Genomic DNA, 16,478 nt, shown 5'->3' with positions numbered 1-16,478 from the left:
TTTACTTAAGTGGGTAAGCAGTCCCATTTCACAGATAGGTAGACACACACACAGGTTAAATGACATGCCCAAGATCACACACAGAAACAGGGGTAGAGGCAAACAGAACCCATGTCCCCAGATTGCTTGAATAGTTCTCTAATAACACAGTGACAGCTATAGCGTAACTGCATATGGTTGTTAGAAGAGTTTAATTTTTTTTAAAAAGTCCTGCACCATGATTTCCCATATTATACTCATAACAGACTAGTTCCATATCTCACAGTCCTCTATCAAGATTCCAGAAAAAATCAGTTGAGATACTAGACTTCAGAGGCTAATTATCCAGAATGTAGAGATCTGTGGATAGTGGATACAGAGGCTCTGCAACTTGGTCACCAGGAACTCAATTATACATGTTTAAACTCTGCAGAAGCAGTACCAAAATAGTCAAGTTTGGCCATTGTATCTAATCCTTTCACAGACACTGAAAACAGCCTTTTCCTAATACAGAAAACAGTCAATTCTATGGACATCAAACATACCTAGAGGGTGTTCACTGTCATTACCACCTATTTGTGAGAAAGCTAGGGCAGAGATGGCAGCTGAAGCTTGACAGCTACGCATATACATCTAAGATGAGGAGAACCGTAACTACATGAAAGCTCCAAGTTAAAATTAAAGTGAGATCACTTCAGCAAAACAGGGGAGGTCGTACAGTGGTGAAGAGGTTCCTCGCCCTCCCCCTAGTCCCCCAATAATCTGAGCTGGAAGTGAATGTTGGTGGAATCCATTCCCTTCCTCAGCAACTAACCTTAGTGCCAGGAAGAGATATAGGGAGCTTGCAAGGTAGGGGCTGTGATGCTAGCAATTAGAGCTAGTATAATGGTCTATAATGCGATGCACCATTTGTTAAATTGGTTATTTTGCTATTCATAATTTTGGCAGGTATAAACACTCTCAAATGTCTATGCTTAGGTAGCTAACCAAAAATGTTAAGTTTTTGAATTATAGTAGGTAAGAAAAGCAACACGGCATCTCTGTGCAAGAAAGAGCCTTAAACCCAACCAAATAACCCTGTTTGTAAGTCAGTTCCTAAAGATCATCATCAGACAACTGCTGATCTACAAAGTATGTTGTGGAGAGCTTTACAAACACACAGCTAAGATTTTCGTTTGCTCTGTGTATAGCAATGACTAATAACTTATTTGAACCTTAAATAATGTATATGGCTGAAGTTCACTATGCACACTAAGGCCATGTGTGCGTTATGGGAACTCTAGTGCCACCGCTATGACACCAAAGCTATGCTGACATAACCCTGTAGTGTAGGCACAGCCTACAGTGACAGAAGGGGTTTTCGGTCATTGTAGGAACACCACCACCCTGAGCGAGAGTAGCTAGGTTGACAGAAGCCTTATTCTGTCAATCTATCTGCATCTACTCCAGTGGCTGGGTCAGCAAGGCTACAGTGCTTAGGGGAGTGGATTTGGCACATCCCAGTGCTCTGTAGCTATGTTGACCTAAATTTTAAGTGTAGATTAGGCCAAAGAAACAAATGATTACCATCCACGTCAGTACTTCTGTATGTAACTAGAGAGGCAGAATGAAATATTGGTTATTTGAATTTCACCCACACTCATTTGGATTTAAAAACAACCAGTAACAGATTATGACAAATCCAAAAATCTGAACCTAATGTTTCAGAATATGCAAACCCTTCACTACAGAGCTTCAGCTCTGAAACACAATATTTAATTTCAAAAACCCTATTCTGAGAAACAAAAGGCAGGGAGTACCCCTGCATAAGGAGAAAGAATGTAATAAATAATAATAAAATCCAGCTGTTATCCAGTGCTTTTCATCAGCAGAGCTCAAAGCACTTGATATTTTGATAATCTTTCATAATTACCCCTATTTTATAGAGGGGAAAACAGACAGTGAGGTGAAGTGACTTGACCATGATCACTCAGTAGGCCAGTGGCAGAGCTGGGAATAGATCCCTGATCTCCCAAGCCCAGTCCTCTATCCACTAGACCACACTGCCCCACTCTCACTTTGGCTCACTAGGCATTACTGAAATATACATAAAGCAATTAAAAAAAAAAGTTGAATTAAGACATGCAAAAGATCAGAGGAAAGGCACAGGCAGCAACAGCCCCATGGCATCCAGCATACACATGGCTCTAATGTGACCCACCCTTTTGTACGAGGGCTCACATTTGCAGCATTCGGTTGTGGTAAAAATCTTTGGTTTTCCATGCATTCTGGGAAACCATGACCTCCCCACACCCACCACCTTGAGTGTAACCAGGAACGTTCCCTTCCACCTCTCAGTTAAAAGCACTCTGACCCTTTATCAAATGACAAAATCCTCCTAAATGCCCTTCTGCCCAGCAGTGCTAATCACTCCATCACCTCATAGCTGCTAAATCCTTCTTACCAATATATACTATATTATTGCAGGTGTCATCTCCACATAACTTGCCTCATAGAGAGTTCTACAAATCCTAGGGCAAGCCTTAGGTGCAGATTTATACAGTGCATTATTGTTTGCATCCTGTTGGTGCCTTTAATGTGCACTATCCCTACACAAGAGAACATACACGGAGCTGTAAGGCAAATGTCTAATTAAACTTATATTTAGTAATACTAAGCCTATTTTAAAAGTTTGCACGAATGAGCAAAATTTCTCATAGCTGAGCTATGTAGTCGTCCTATGAAGCAGTCCTTTTTTTCTCCTGCTACTCCTCAACATCCTTCTACACTGACCTCTTAAGGTTGCAGGTCAAATATTTCTCTTAGAATAAATCTTCATTCAAGTGTTCTGCTCACTCATGAACCTACCTTCAAAACTGCATGTTGGACAAACTATTTTCATACTCTAATATGGTTTCAGTTCACATACCAATAACTTTTATAACTTTTGGCCACTGAATTAATACAAGTGTAATTTCCAAAAGAAAAAGGGAGACATGAAAACCTTTTTAAGGACCATCTTTTTGTTCTGTGTCTGTATAGCATCTGGCACCACAGGGTCCTGATACATGATGAAGTTCCTTAGGTGCAATGGTAACTTTATATATACAAAAATAAAAAAGTGCAGATCACACTAGTAGTACTGTTTTTAGTCAAAGTTCACTGCTCTAAATTCTTCCCTATGGCTTGCATGGAAACTGCTCTGTAGCTCTTAAAGAAAAACTCTCTGCAAAGAAATCCTTCTTGTTCTTGATGCATAAGGAGTTAATACAGGCCAAGTAAGTTAAGAGTAAAAAATTTTAGGCAATCACTGAAAGGACTGATTTCAAGACAAACAAAGCATAAAGCTTCTCTAAGCAGCTCCAAGTAGCTAGATGGAAAGGAAGGGCAGAAAGAGAGAACAAACTTGTTTTAGCTATGAGAGTAAGACTATGCTGAAGGACAGCAAGGCAAAAGTTTGGATAAAAAGGGAGTACAGCAACATCCTAATATAGCTATACTCTTACAATACTATTGACTGCACAATACTAAGCCAAACAAAATTTAGAATCAAAATCCTATGCTGTATAAAGGTTATGGAACTGTACTTTGTAAAAGCCAGGCAATGATATCAAAGCACTACTGCAAAAAAATACAGTACAGTAGTATAACAAATCTAAAGCTAGTAATAATCATTGCCACAGCTTAATACAAACAAGGTGCAAGTAGAATTTTTCATCCCTATTTAGAAGGCTATCAAGAGAACAAATAGCTTTATGTGACATTGTAATTCTAGAGGACAGCTTGCCAAATCCATATATTGATGTCTTCTAGGCTCATAATGAAGCCCGGTGACCATCAAGGTGGCAATTGATGAAAACAAAATATTAACATTGGCTTTCTTTAAAGTAATGATATTATCAACTTCACTTTTCAGAAAACGTGTCACTTTTTTGTTCTCTTCTGAATTATTATTTTGTTGTTGGTATGGGAAACAAGAGAGGCAACTAAAGCTTCTGTTATTTTAAATTGCCGTATAGCGCTACTGGGCGCTGTTAAACAGCTGCTGTGTTTTATCCCAGTGGTGGCTGAAGTGATACCAACAAATTCCTCTCCTATAGTGAGTAATAATTAACTACTGTTTGTAAAACACTTGGAAATCTTTGGACGCCAGGTGCTGTATAAAAGCGAAACATTCTGATAAAAGGGAAAACAAAACAAATAAATTGGATCCTTTTCAAGAATGTCATTATATTAACTGAAAGTGTGATTCTTTCTATGGACTGTAGAAAGATTCAGACATTTCATAAGATTGTTAGAATGCTCTTTGATACTGGGATATGATACTATACTTGGTGCATTTAATTCCACTATACGCTACTTTTGTTGTAACACTTCAGTTGCTTTGGTTCTCAAGGATTAGTGTTTTGAAGAGTGCACCAGGAGTTTGAGACACTGTACAAACATACATACACAAAATACATTAAAAAGATACATTGCAAGGTTAGCAATTAAGAAATGCCAAAATTAAGGTTGCTTCTGCAGCCTTGATTTGTCCCCCTTGTGTATATGCATTATGATGTAGCCTTAAATTACACGATCATATAATATTCTTTCCACAGGACCCCTGCCTCATTCATTGCACATGATGAACCTGTTCTGCGGATAAATTAGGGTTGTGTAGTGTAGTGAAAGGGAGTGTTGTCTGTAGGACCCCTGCTTCATTTGTTAATGAAGTTGGAAAGCATGTAGTTAATGAACCAGGGAATTGTAGGAAAAGAAAGGATGGGCTCATGGGTAAGGCAGTTAAATGCTACCTTGGAGAAACTGATTCTATCCCTGCCTCTACCATAGAATTCCTGTGTGGTGCTGGGCAAGCCACTTGAACCAATAACTTTTCACAGGTGGTCACTAATCAGGTATTCCTAATTTTCTGGGTGCCTGATTTGAGACCCAGGAGCCTGATTTGCAGAAGTGCTGAGCACTCATAGCTGCAACTGAAGTCAATGGAAACTGTGCTTGGAACATATAAAATGCTTTATAGTGCCAAGAACCTGAAAAATTAATATCCTTAATGTCTCAATTTGGGCACCCAAAATTAGCGAGTACTTCTGACCTTAATCAAGCTGTGCCTCAGCTCCCTATCTGAAAAAGGCGATAAAAATCACATCTCAAAGGGGTGTTGTAAAAATAAATTCATTAATATTTGTGAAGCACTCAGATACTGTAGTGATAACTGTAGATCATCCCATGAGGAAGTTATCCAAATCCTGCTCTGAAGACAGAATTATTAGTGTGGAGTAAGGCACATCCAGGGCCACATATTGAACAATGAGGAGAAAACAAAATATCGAATAGCTTCTCATTAAGTGAGGACCATGCATTCTGTGCAAGGCAGGGCTCTTATGGGGAAAAAAATAGTGTGTGATCATGTAATTAAAAACTGTATCTTAATGCATATGCACAAGAGAGACAAATTAACGTTTTCACAGGTTAATTCTGGGACTTGCTAACTTCTGAGTGCTTGACTTTGCAACCTTAATAATATTCTTTTAATATAGTTTGTGTGCGTTTAATTTCCTAGGTTATTAAAAAGCAAACAGAAAAATCAGAAATTCCATCATATGGCTTCATACTGAAACCTACATGGATCACAAGCAAGGTTGAAACCCTCAGATCCACCACACAGATCTTTCCACTTGAGCTAACAGAATTAACTGATAGCAGTAGTAGACTATCATCCTCTACGTGGACCAGCACTAGAGGAGGATGGGATACTTTGCCAGTGGGTTTCACAGGCATTTGCTGACAGCGGAGGAATGGTCAGATTCAGGAACTTGGGTTCCACTTCAGGCTCGGGAGGGGAATGGCCTCTTGTGGGTACAGACTTCTGCCCATTCCTCCCAAGCATGACCCTTTGTGTCCTCTCTCTTCCAACCTGTCCCTGTCCCAGTCTTGTCTCTTCCCCATCCCTGGCTCTTCATTCCAATCCCATTCCCCTCTCCTACCCAGTCCTACTCTCCACCCCTCAGACTTGTCATCCTTCCAATCCCAGGCTCCTACCCCAGCCCCTCCCAATTCCCTCTCTTCCCCCCCATAGGTCCAGTTCTTGCTCCTGTGCATTTGAATCAGGTAGCTTCCTCCTCAATACTGCCTGGGCCCAACTGTGGGGATATTAAGACCAGAGAAGAAACAGTCTCTCTGCTCTCACTTCAGGTGTTCAGACCAGGCACAGCTTGCAGCATCCCAGAACTGCAATTGCAGGGAAAGTCCTACTTAGTCCCAGGCTGAAGCATGCCCAGTGAGCACAGAATCTTTGGAGAATTTAGCTGCTAAAATCTAAATTTCAACTGAGCATGTGCAACTGCCATTTTTCATAGAATGTCAGGGTTGGAAGGGACCTCAGGAGGTCATCTAATCCAACCCCCTGCTCAAAGCAGGACCAATCCCCAGACAGATTTTTGCCCCAGATCCCTAAATGGCCCTTTCAAGGATTGAACTCACAACCCTGGGTTTAGCAGGCCAATGCTCAAACCACCGAGCTATCCCTCCCCCCAAGGCTTATAACTTGTCCAAATTCAGACAGATATTCATGAGAACAGCAAACGGCATATCCCTGACACAAATACCACTCGTGCCAATTTCAATCCCTGCTCCAAAGAATGGGAGCACCAGACTTTTTCAAAGGAAAGGTTGCCAGAATTGTTTTTTAACATGTAAGCAAAACGATGTATTTTTCTTTAGCCTTTTTCTTTGAAATGGCTGAACCATTTTGGCTGAAGTTTTCCAAAACATTTCACACTTAGACATATAGCATGGAAAGTTTGCCAAACTAGAACCATTTAGGCTCAAAGTTACGTGTGACTGAAAACAGGATCTTATAATGGAATATGTTGAGCAGCCTTATTAATAGCCACCCTTACATGCAGTCAGACAAATTTTAAGAAGATTTGCTCATTACAATCTTTTATAGCTACAAATAAGGGGTTTATTGATTAATGAAGCTGAGGGTCTATGATCCCTATTCCACTCTAGGGGGAAAAGACACCAGGTTGAACAGCTTTAAGATAGTGACGGCTCGTGATCATTATTTTAGGTGTGACATTGGAACCCTCAACAGATGCATGCACACTAATTAGCAGCACTTCTGAATGTGCCCCTCAACCCCTCTCATTGTGGCTGTCATGCTGTACAAGTATGAACAGGAGCGGCGCCAGGGTTTTTGGCGCCCTAGGCGGGGGTCCTTCCGCGCTCCCGATCGTCGTCGTCAATTCTGCGGCGGGGGGGGGGGGGGGGTGTCCTTCCACGTTCCCAGTCTTCGGGGCACTTCGGCGGTGGGTCCCAGAGTGAGTGAAGGACCCGCCGCAGAATTGCCGCCGAAGACCCGGAGCACAGAAGGACCCCCCGCCGCCGAATTGCCGCCCCCCCCCCAAATCCTGGTGCCCTAGGCGACCGCCTAGGTCGCCTAAATGGAAGCGCCGGCCCTGAGCGTGAATGCTCCCTCCAAAGTCCTGTAGAGCGGCTGCTTCTGTTGCTGTTATAGAACAACTTATACACCTTTGAGTCCCCAAAGCAGTTGGGGGCACTGACACAGCAGTCTCACATAGGTCCTTCAACTGGAAGATGCCAACATTACGGTAACAGTTGTGAGTGATGCACAAAACTGGGATGATGGCAAATTTATTTTTGTAGTTTAATTCCCTACCCTTCCACCCCGAATGGAGGCAGAGCTTCAATGGCAGAACTACCATTGCTTTAGCATTTAATCTTTCTTCAAAAATACTTTTGCTGCAACGTGCAAAATTCTGGGCTACACACACATGTTCTCTTGTTTTCAGCAAGACAATGTTAAAAACTTACTTAGTTTGTTCTACTTGCTGATTATTTTTCTTCTTCCTTGGAGGCTTTTTCTTTTTGGGTTTATTGGCATTCTGATTGTTCTGTTTGTTGTTCACACCAAAATGTCCTGCAGATATATCACTCTGTAGCAAGTTTACCAACAGTGGACTTGTTAGAGTGACATCTTTATTGACTGGAAAACCAGGATTTTGTCCACAGGAAATCTGATTCCCATTTGGTGGGCCACTAAAAGAGGCATTAAAAGGTAACCCATGTCCAGTAAAATGACTTCCCGAATTACTGTTGTTTCCTTGCATTGCCTGCAAGTGGGAAGGCACCATATTTGGCTGCTGTATGGGAACTTCAGGTAACATCTGTGTCAAGTTTACATCACTGTTTGTTGTAGTAGCAGAGTCCCCATGTTGCTGAGACATGTGGGGGCCAGGTACTGTGGGTCTTAAAACCTGTCCTTGAATTCCCATAACCTGAGAAGGATTGCCGTTTACAGGGCCTTGCTGTGCCATAGTGAACTGCACCATGTTTCCTTGCATATTTGGGGTTGGTCCTCGCATTATTTGAGCTGGCCCCGTCATAACATTAGATTGGTTTTGAGTATTAAATGGTTGTTTATTGCCTTGTATCTGATTGGTCATCATCTGTTCCATCATTGAGTTTTGCTGTAGCAAGACCTGGCCTTGAGGTCCCATCATTTGATTATGTGTCGCCATCATCTGTTGGCCCTGCTGGGGAATCATTTGCTTGGGTGGAGTCATCCTTTGTGGTGCAGGACCAAGATTTTGGTTTTGGGGTGTTACCATCATTTGGCCTTGTGGCATAAGCTGGGCTCGGGAAAGTATCATCTGGTTTTGAGGGTTTAGAGATCCTTGAGCCTGGATGTTCACCATTTGTGCTTGGGAGGATACAATTTGCTGATGCATTCCCATAAGCTGAGACTGTGGTCCTTGCTGAGGCTGTCCCTGCATGTTGCCCATATTAACTTGTGGAACTCCACTAGCACCAGCCTGCTGGTTGTTTATATTTCCATGAAGTCCCATTAAACTGGTCTGCATCATATTTGGTGGGCCATGTGGTACCTGCATCTGATTTTGAGGAGGGCCAGATCCTTGACCGCCTTGCAAAATATGAAAATTTAAAGTTAAACATTAAAAATTGCACTGGCATTAGACAAACAAATAACTTTGTTAAAAGAGAAACCCACCAATTTAGTTACTTTATCATTAATTTTATTTTACCAGTGATTTAAAATATTTGTCAACACATTCACAAATTTCTGCCACAACATTTGACACTATAGCAGATAATCATATGGAAGTGAAAAGGGTTAGGACTTAATTCAATCCAGTAAAAGTGTGTTTGTTCCTACATAAACAAGCTTCAAATCTTGAAGCTATTCCATAATATGTTTCATAATAAAGACAGCAACATATGGGGAATACTGACAAGATGACGTTATCAGAGCTTGCAGAACTGAGAAGAGAAGTCAGCCTAGAGGACTATATTTGGCAAGTGACTAAAGCATTAAAAAGGAAATTGCTTGTAATCAAAAGAGACAAAAATGTGACTGTCTCTAAACAGGAGTAGCTTTAAAAGTTTATTGGAAGATGAAAAGTTTTACTGGAAACTATGCAGGATTATATTTCTTCTAAGACAAAGATACTACATATTGTTTTAAACTTGACCCGAGACTCTTCTTGTGGGGAGGACATCCCTTATGGATCTTCTCCTTTACTATTTCTACACTCAGAGACCCAGTGTTGAGGCACAATCTTCTTTTCAGAAATAGAAGGCTGGACGCAGTTACTCCTGGAGCCCAGAAGCAACACCACTCTGAGCAATGGCAGATGGGGTTGTTTGAGAAATGAGGAACTTCCTGTGCTTGCTGTCACCCTGGAAGCTAAGTATGCTGCCTCTGCAGTATTCCCAGCCCCAGCTAGCAGAAATTATATAAAATTGGCAAAAGTAGAACATTTTTGCTGTACAAAGCTGCCTCCATTACAGGAGTAAAAGTTAATTACAGAATAATTAAGACAAGTAAACAAATGTTGAGGATTACAGGAGAAAATAAACTTGACACAGACCTGTATGTTGCACATTTTGACTTGTTTGTAGCTGAGGGGCTCCACTGTTCACAGGTGTACCTGGTGCTGTTGAAGGCACCTGACTTTGCATAAAGTTTTGATTAGTTTGCCCTCCAGGGAAGCCAGGTGGGAGGCGCTTGGGCATTCCTTAATACAAAACAATTATTTATTAGTTTCTGTAATTTGGTTACACAAGTGCAGACTGACAGGGTAGCTCTTCCCATCAAGTTAGCAAGGACAGGCGGCAACAAACAGGAACCAATGAAAATCAAAATATTCTAGCAGCTCAGTTCTTGCTCATCTTCAGTTTAGGAATTTCCAAAAAGGCAATGTTACTTAAGATTAAACACAAAACTATAGTAACTTTGAGTTACTGAAAAAAAGATGTTTGTGCTGATGTACTTATAATCTTGAGTACAGTTTATAACAGCTGTCTGCTTTAACAAACCTGGTTAAGAAGCTACTGTGTCTTGAATCAAGTTGTGATTACCTACATTGTATTTCCTACGTACACCATTATTCATTCACAAAGGGCAGATTTTGTAAAAACTGAAAACAAAGTATGATGCTTTACAGTACTCTAATCTCCTTATTTTTTAATTGAGTCTTTTCCTTCCTAATGACGCCCGGTATACAGTCAACATACACATTGAGTGTGTGGCAATTTCTTGTGTTCTTTAGTGTTGATTATGAACTCCTTGGGACAGAAACTGTGTCTGTCTATAAGGCACCATGCACACACCTTTTGTCACTATTTGTGTGTGTTTGGAGGGAGGGGTAGTTTGGGGGGAGGGGAGTTTAAATGCAACTTCTAGCCTCAGAAGAAGATGCAATTTAGCCATCATTGCTTTCCATTTATCCCTATATATCAAAATAAGCACAATCTAATAAAAAGACTCAGGGATAGATTTAACTCAGATGTCTACAATTGCTTGGTCTTCTATCTCCACATTAAACAAATTATTTTAACCATTTTTTTCTCACATTGATCAGGCTACATTTGTCTTCCTTCATACAACAAAATATATACACAAAATAAATGGGTCTACTTTATTTACAGTGAATAGCCTTATTTTTCAGGTTGGTAACTCTGCTAGATTACACACAACCTTTAAACTGTGAGAATTAGTGAGTTCTACTAATTGTAGTCATGATCTAATCCCAGTGTAAGGAGTAGTGCAGCACTGTGCTGCCCCTGAAGTAACCCCGGAGGGCAACTATAACTCAGCAAGTCGCAATCTTCTTCCTGTTTCCCCTGCTACTCCAAGAGGGAGTAACCGTTCTGCGTCTATACCTGGCACAGCACACATTCACTGGTGTGCCAGCATAGCTATGCCAGTTGGTGTATTGGGGTAACAGGGCCAAGGCTCTACATAGTCCCTGCAATAATTCTCACCCACCTTAGTGAGGGGTAGTGTAAATGACTCTGCACAGCCCACTTCCTCCTCTTACACATCCTGTGATGTGGGTAGCTGGCACACAGGGGCATAAGGGGGAGCCTTGCACCTCTTTAAACCTCTGTACCAAGCCACAATTTGACATTCTGGCCCCACTGAGTTCCTTGCAAATTAACAACATTCTAGCACATTTAAATAAATCATTGGCGCATATATAACTTATAGGTCAATCATTAATATTTGAGGACATCAAGATTACTGGTCAAGTCTGAGACTCAGGGGCAAATCTTTAACAGACGCTCTTTGAAATAACCTATGGAAGGACTGTCAACTCCTAATAGTTTAGCAGGAGTTAAAGTTCAATCATTCAGAACTCAGAGAAACACAGAAAAGTAAAATCTTACATAATTTTTGCCATATATTAAATCTAATCTAAAGTTTGTACTATGCTAAATTAAGTAAACATTGAATAAAATGAATATATGCATATATCTGAATTATTTATAAAGCAACATAGAGTATATGGTGCTATGTAAACAAAGACAGATCCCTACCCCCAACCCTGATGTGCTTACAATTTAATTCAGACATAATACAGCAAGGGATAACTATGAACAAAGGAAAGAGGTAAGAAGCAAGATCCTCAGCAGGTGTAAGTCAGTGTGGCTCCACTGAAATCAATAGAACTGTGTCAAATTAAACCAGGCGAGGATACAGTAATCCATGTCCTCTCCATGGACAATAAGATCTGGAAATAAATTCAAATTATATACATATCTTGCTAGTTGGTTGTGTCTTTATGTGAAATGTTTAAATAGTTATTAGAAAGAGTAGGATTTTATGTTTTTATTAAGTTAACATATTAAGAATTGAGGGGAAATATTTGACAAGATTATAGGAGTGGAGATCAATGTTAAGACTACCTATCTGGAAGTAGTGAATCCTGATGAGGAATGAGGAGACCACAGTGTGTGGGATCACAGAGGCTATTCCAGGTAAAAGGGGATCTGGCATCAGAAAGGGTAAAGAATTGCCTGTGGGTGCTGGAGATGAGGGAAGTTACAAGGCACAGGCCCATGAACAAGAGCATGAAGAATTTGAATCTGACACAGAAGGAAATCAGATACAAAGTGCAAAGACTTGTGAAAGCAGAGTGCAAACAGATGAGAGATTTGGTTGGAGCAAGAGGCACGGAACAGCCTATTGGATGGACTTGAGGTGTACGACATGAGAACCTTGGAAGCCACAGTGAATGGTGCATTAGGCAAGGAAAGAGATTATTAGAGTATTGACGAAAGTTTTAGCAGTAGGGATTGAATTAGACAGATGTTTTGGGAAATAAAAAAAACCCAACAGGATTTAGCAACAGCTTGAATGTTGAGGGGAACAAATATGATGAACTGAATGCTGCCATTCAGGGAAATGCTGAAGGAATGTTCAGAGAAAGTATGAGATCCAGTCTAGCACAAAACTACAAACGCCTAAAGAGTAGAAAAAGTCTAGGATGAGGCTGTTGAAGGCAACAGACAGGTGGAAGACAACAAGAACAGGGATGTGGGATTTGGCCAAAAGCAGGTCCTTAGTGACCCTAGTTAAAGTAGTGTCTGGAGTGATGCAATAGAAGCAGAGGATCAAGAAGAGAGTTAAAGAGGAGAAAACTGAGGCAGCATGAGTAGACAAAAGAGAAGGAAGAAGGTAGCGAGGCAGGTGACGTCAAAGAAGGTGTGAATTTTAGAAAAGAATACAGTAGCATACCTTGAAGGCAGAGAGCAAAGAGTACAAATGTGAGGAAGGGGATGACATGGAGCAAGAGAAGGGAGGAGAGGGTCATGGGGATACATCAGCAGTTTGGACGGGGAAAACTGAGACAAGTTATGTACTTATTCAATGGACAGGGTTTTTAAAGTACTTTTTTTAAAGTAACAGTCTGATATAATAAATTCTAGCTGTCTTTTTATAATGTAACTTTTATTTTTGATGACAGAAAGGTCTGATTTTCTTACCTCCTAAGCCAGGATGTAAACCTTGTGGACCTTGGCTTTGCTGCTGCATCACCATGAAGTTGGGGGGTACATTCCCCTGTTGCACCATAGGATTACGACCAGGAGAACTGACAGGCTGTTGAAATCCCTGGGGAAGTGCATTATTCTGAGGAGGCCTTGGTCCCATCTGCTGCTGTGTTTGGTTAACTGTTGGAGAAGATGCAGGAGATCCCTGCTGGAAGGAGGAGGGAGAAGAAGCAGGAGATTTGCTGGTCAGGTGGGGTTGCTGTAGTGGTGTAGGAACCCGTGAGGGCCCTCCCTGAAGATTCTTCATCTGCGGAGCAGTAAATTGACCAGGGTTGTTCATTTGAGAAAAGTTTGGGTGAGCCTGAGAGGCTTGCTGGCTTCCAAAAGGGTATGGAGGTGGAGGGTGGGAGGGAGTCTGGACTGTTGCTAAAGATGGCCTTGCTTGGAGTTGTTGCTGCATCTGTCCAGGCAATGGGGCCTTTTTCCATCCCTGGTTTACTGTCAATGTACTCATTGTTCCTTGGCTTGGAGGAGGTTGAAGTGCTCCTGAAGGCAGCTGATTCCAACCAGGAGGAACTGGAACCTGAGCTGGGGTGGTAAATGAAGGTCGAATACCCTGTTGTGGCTGCTGATGCTGCTGGGGGGGACGTGGCTGCAGCTGTGGCTGTTGCTGCAGTTGTTGAAAGTTAGCGGGGTTCATTTGTCTGTTTACAGGAACTGACTGCATTGAATGGATCTGAGGTGCTAAAGAGCCAGATGGATGATTTTGCTGCTGGATAGTTAGTCCAGACAAGAGTGGATCCATTGAATCTATTAAAATAGCAAACAAATGTGACAATAAATAATATACTGCAGCCAAAGATAGAAAACAAGAAAGAATAAGTTACTTGCTTGCATTTGCTTTCTCCTCTGAACTTGAGATCCAACAAAAATTCACATTCCAGCATTCCAATTTTCCAACGTATACAATAATTAGTACACTAAAAGAAGCCAGAATTTCTGGCAACCTTGAGAATCTAATCATAAGCATTGTGAAAGGTATAAATACAGTACTGTAGTCTCCAAGAACCTATTTTTATATAAGCCAAAAAAATCTCCCAACTCTGAAGGGAAGATGGAACAACAAGAAATTATGAAGACGGTGTAATCAGATAACATTTCCAGAGAATAGTTAATATTTTCTGTAAAGAAAAATGATAATGTTTTGCTTTTGCATTGTGCCTTACGTCAAAAGGATTTTAGATACACTTTACAAAACTGGGCAAGAATAATCACTATTTTACAAAGGGGCAAGTCACTTAACCGTTCTGTGCCTCAATAGTCCTAAACTCTCACAACTTGCAGTGGCAAAAATAGGCAGAGAAATCAGGCTTTCAGCTTCCAGTCGACTTGTATTGAAAAATTTTACTTCCAAAAGAGGTGCATTTGCTTCTCATTTTACAGTTGCCTCAACCTACACATCCTTTTCCTAGCCCTATCTACCATAGTATTCATGATCATTAATTTATTATAGATTCATATATAATGATATCAAAATGTAAGCTCCTCAACATGGGGACCGTATCACTTTGTGAAGTGCCACGCCCACCAACGGCAGTGTATAAAGTAACAATTCTAATGCAAAAGGCCAAGGAAAGGAGACTGTAGCAGGAGCTGCACCTGTGGGGGTGGGAGGAAGAAAGGAAATCAGGCCATTTATTTAGATGCCTAAATATCTTATTTAGATAGTAGCAAAGCTGAAAATATATTAGATGTTTCCAAACACAACATCCCTATCCTAAAAAGTGTACAGTCTAAAAAGACAAAAGGTAGACAGATCCACATCACAAAAATGCCATCACCTTCGCTGGTAGTCTCAGTAATGAGACGAATGGTATGTCTTTGCAAAAAAAAAAAAAAACAAAAAACACCATGGCATCAAGTCTCAGAGCCTGAGTCTACACACTTGGGCTTGCCGGGCTCAGGCTACAGTGCTAAAAATAGCCATGTGGATGTTCTGAGGAGGGTGGGTCTCAGAGCCCCAACAGGAACATCAACATAGCTATTTTCAGAGCTGCAGTGCAAGCCCAAGTTTGTAGACCCGGGTGGGACACCCTGGAACCCCAATATTCACCACTGTCATTTAATTAGGATATGTGATGCCTTGTGAGTTATCGTTCTAAAAGTCTTGATTTGCTAGACATTAATATCGCGTTGGATTGTATGTGCTATTGTCGTATGTGAAGTTATGAAGTTTGGCTTTGAATGTCTTACAGAAACATGTTGTGAGATTGGAAACACCCACAAGCAGCCTTTCGGGCACAACACTAAAAAAGATCAAACAACGTTAATAGCTTATTGAAGAAATGCACACAAGCATAAGGATTACCCCAGGAACTGTGTACAATAGAAACCTCTCAGAGATAGCACTACAGAATGGAAACTGTTTGACCCAGGTTACAGCAAAAGAGCTTTCCAGCAAGTGGGAAGAAGATATAAAAGGGGAACAATGACATCATGATGGGACCTCACTCTCCCTACAAACACACACTTGGAAACACCTGAGGGGCAAGGACTGAACTGTGGGAAGTGATGGTCCCAGGCTAGAGGGATTTTTAGACTGTGTATGAAAACCTGGGAAAGCCAAGCTGCAAAGCCAAGGCAGCTTGTGCCTTAAGAATCTGCCAGCCTGTTTATCACTCAGGGTGAGAATTTGCTAATTCATATCCTACCTAGTGTGTTAAGCTCAGTTTGCGGTTTTGTTTATTTACTAAGGTAATCTGCTTTGATCTGTTTGCTATCATTTATAATAACTTTAAATCTATCTTTTGTAGTTAATAAACTTGTTTTTGTTTTGTCTAAAACTAGTGTGTGGGAAAATTATAACTTGGGGCAGAAAGCTGTTGCATATCTCTCTCCACATTGAGGGAGGGGGCGAATTTTAGGAGCTTATGCTGTACAGTTTCCTGTGCAGTGCAAGATGGTATAACTTTGGGTTTACACTCCAGAGGGGGGTGCGTGCCTTAGCAACTGGGAGGTGCCTTAGTTGAGCCTTCCCAGGCAGAGCTGATCTCAGTATCTGTGTGAGAAGCTGCAGGGAGTGTGTCCCTATCTGTGTGTATGCTGGTGAAAGAGGAGAGCTTGGCAACTTATCACAGCACCACAGTGTGAAAGGGAGCCCAGACTGGTGGGTCAGGCGGGCTCAGTGGTACCCCAGT

General features: G+C 41.2%; 1 protein-coding gene across 2 annotated transcripts in view; it reads right to left on the bottom strand.

The window, feature by feature from the left end:
* NCOA6 (nuclear receptor coactivator 6) overlaps window positions 1–16,478 on the bottom strand; it is a 56,155-nt gene that overhangs the window by 25,683 nt on the left and 13,994 nt on the right. For both annotated transcript variants that reach the window (XM_024195334.3, XM_024195333.3), the window contains exons 7-9: window positions 13,276–14,091; window positions 9,876–10,022; window positions 7,798–8,908 (exon numbers count right to left, since the gene is read on the bottom strand). In XM_024195334.3, coding sequence (XP_024051102.2) covers window positions 7,798–8,908; window positions 9,876–10,022; window positions 13,276–14,091 — 2,074 coding nt within the window. The remainder of the gene's footprint in view (window positions 1–7,797; window positions 8,909–9,875; window positions 10,023–13,275; window positions 14,092–16,478) is intronic.

The sequence above is a fragment of the Terrapene carolina genome, unplaced genomic scaffold (assembly GCF_002925995.2).
Source record: "Terrapene carolina triunguis isolate 2854851 unplaced genomic scaffold, T_m_triunguis-2.0 Scaffold233, whole genome shotgun sequence".
NCBI lineage: Eukaryota > Metazoa > Chordata > Testudines > Emydidae > Terrapene > Terrapene triunguis.
This window is presented reverse-complemented; position numbering and strand designations above follow the sequence as displayed.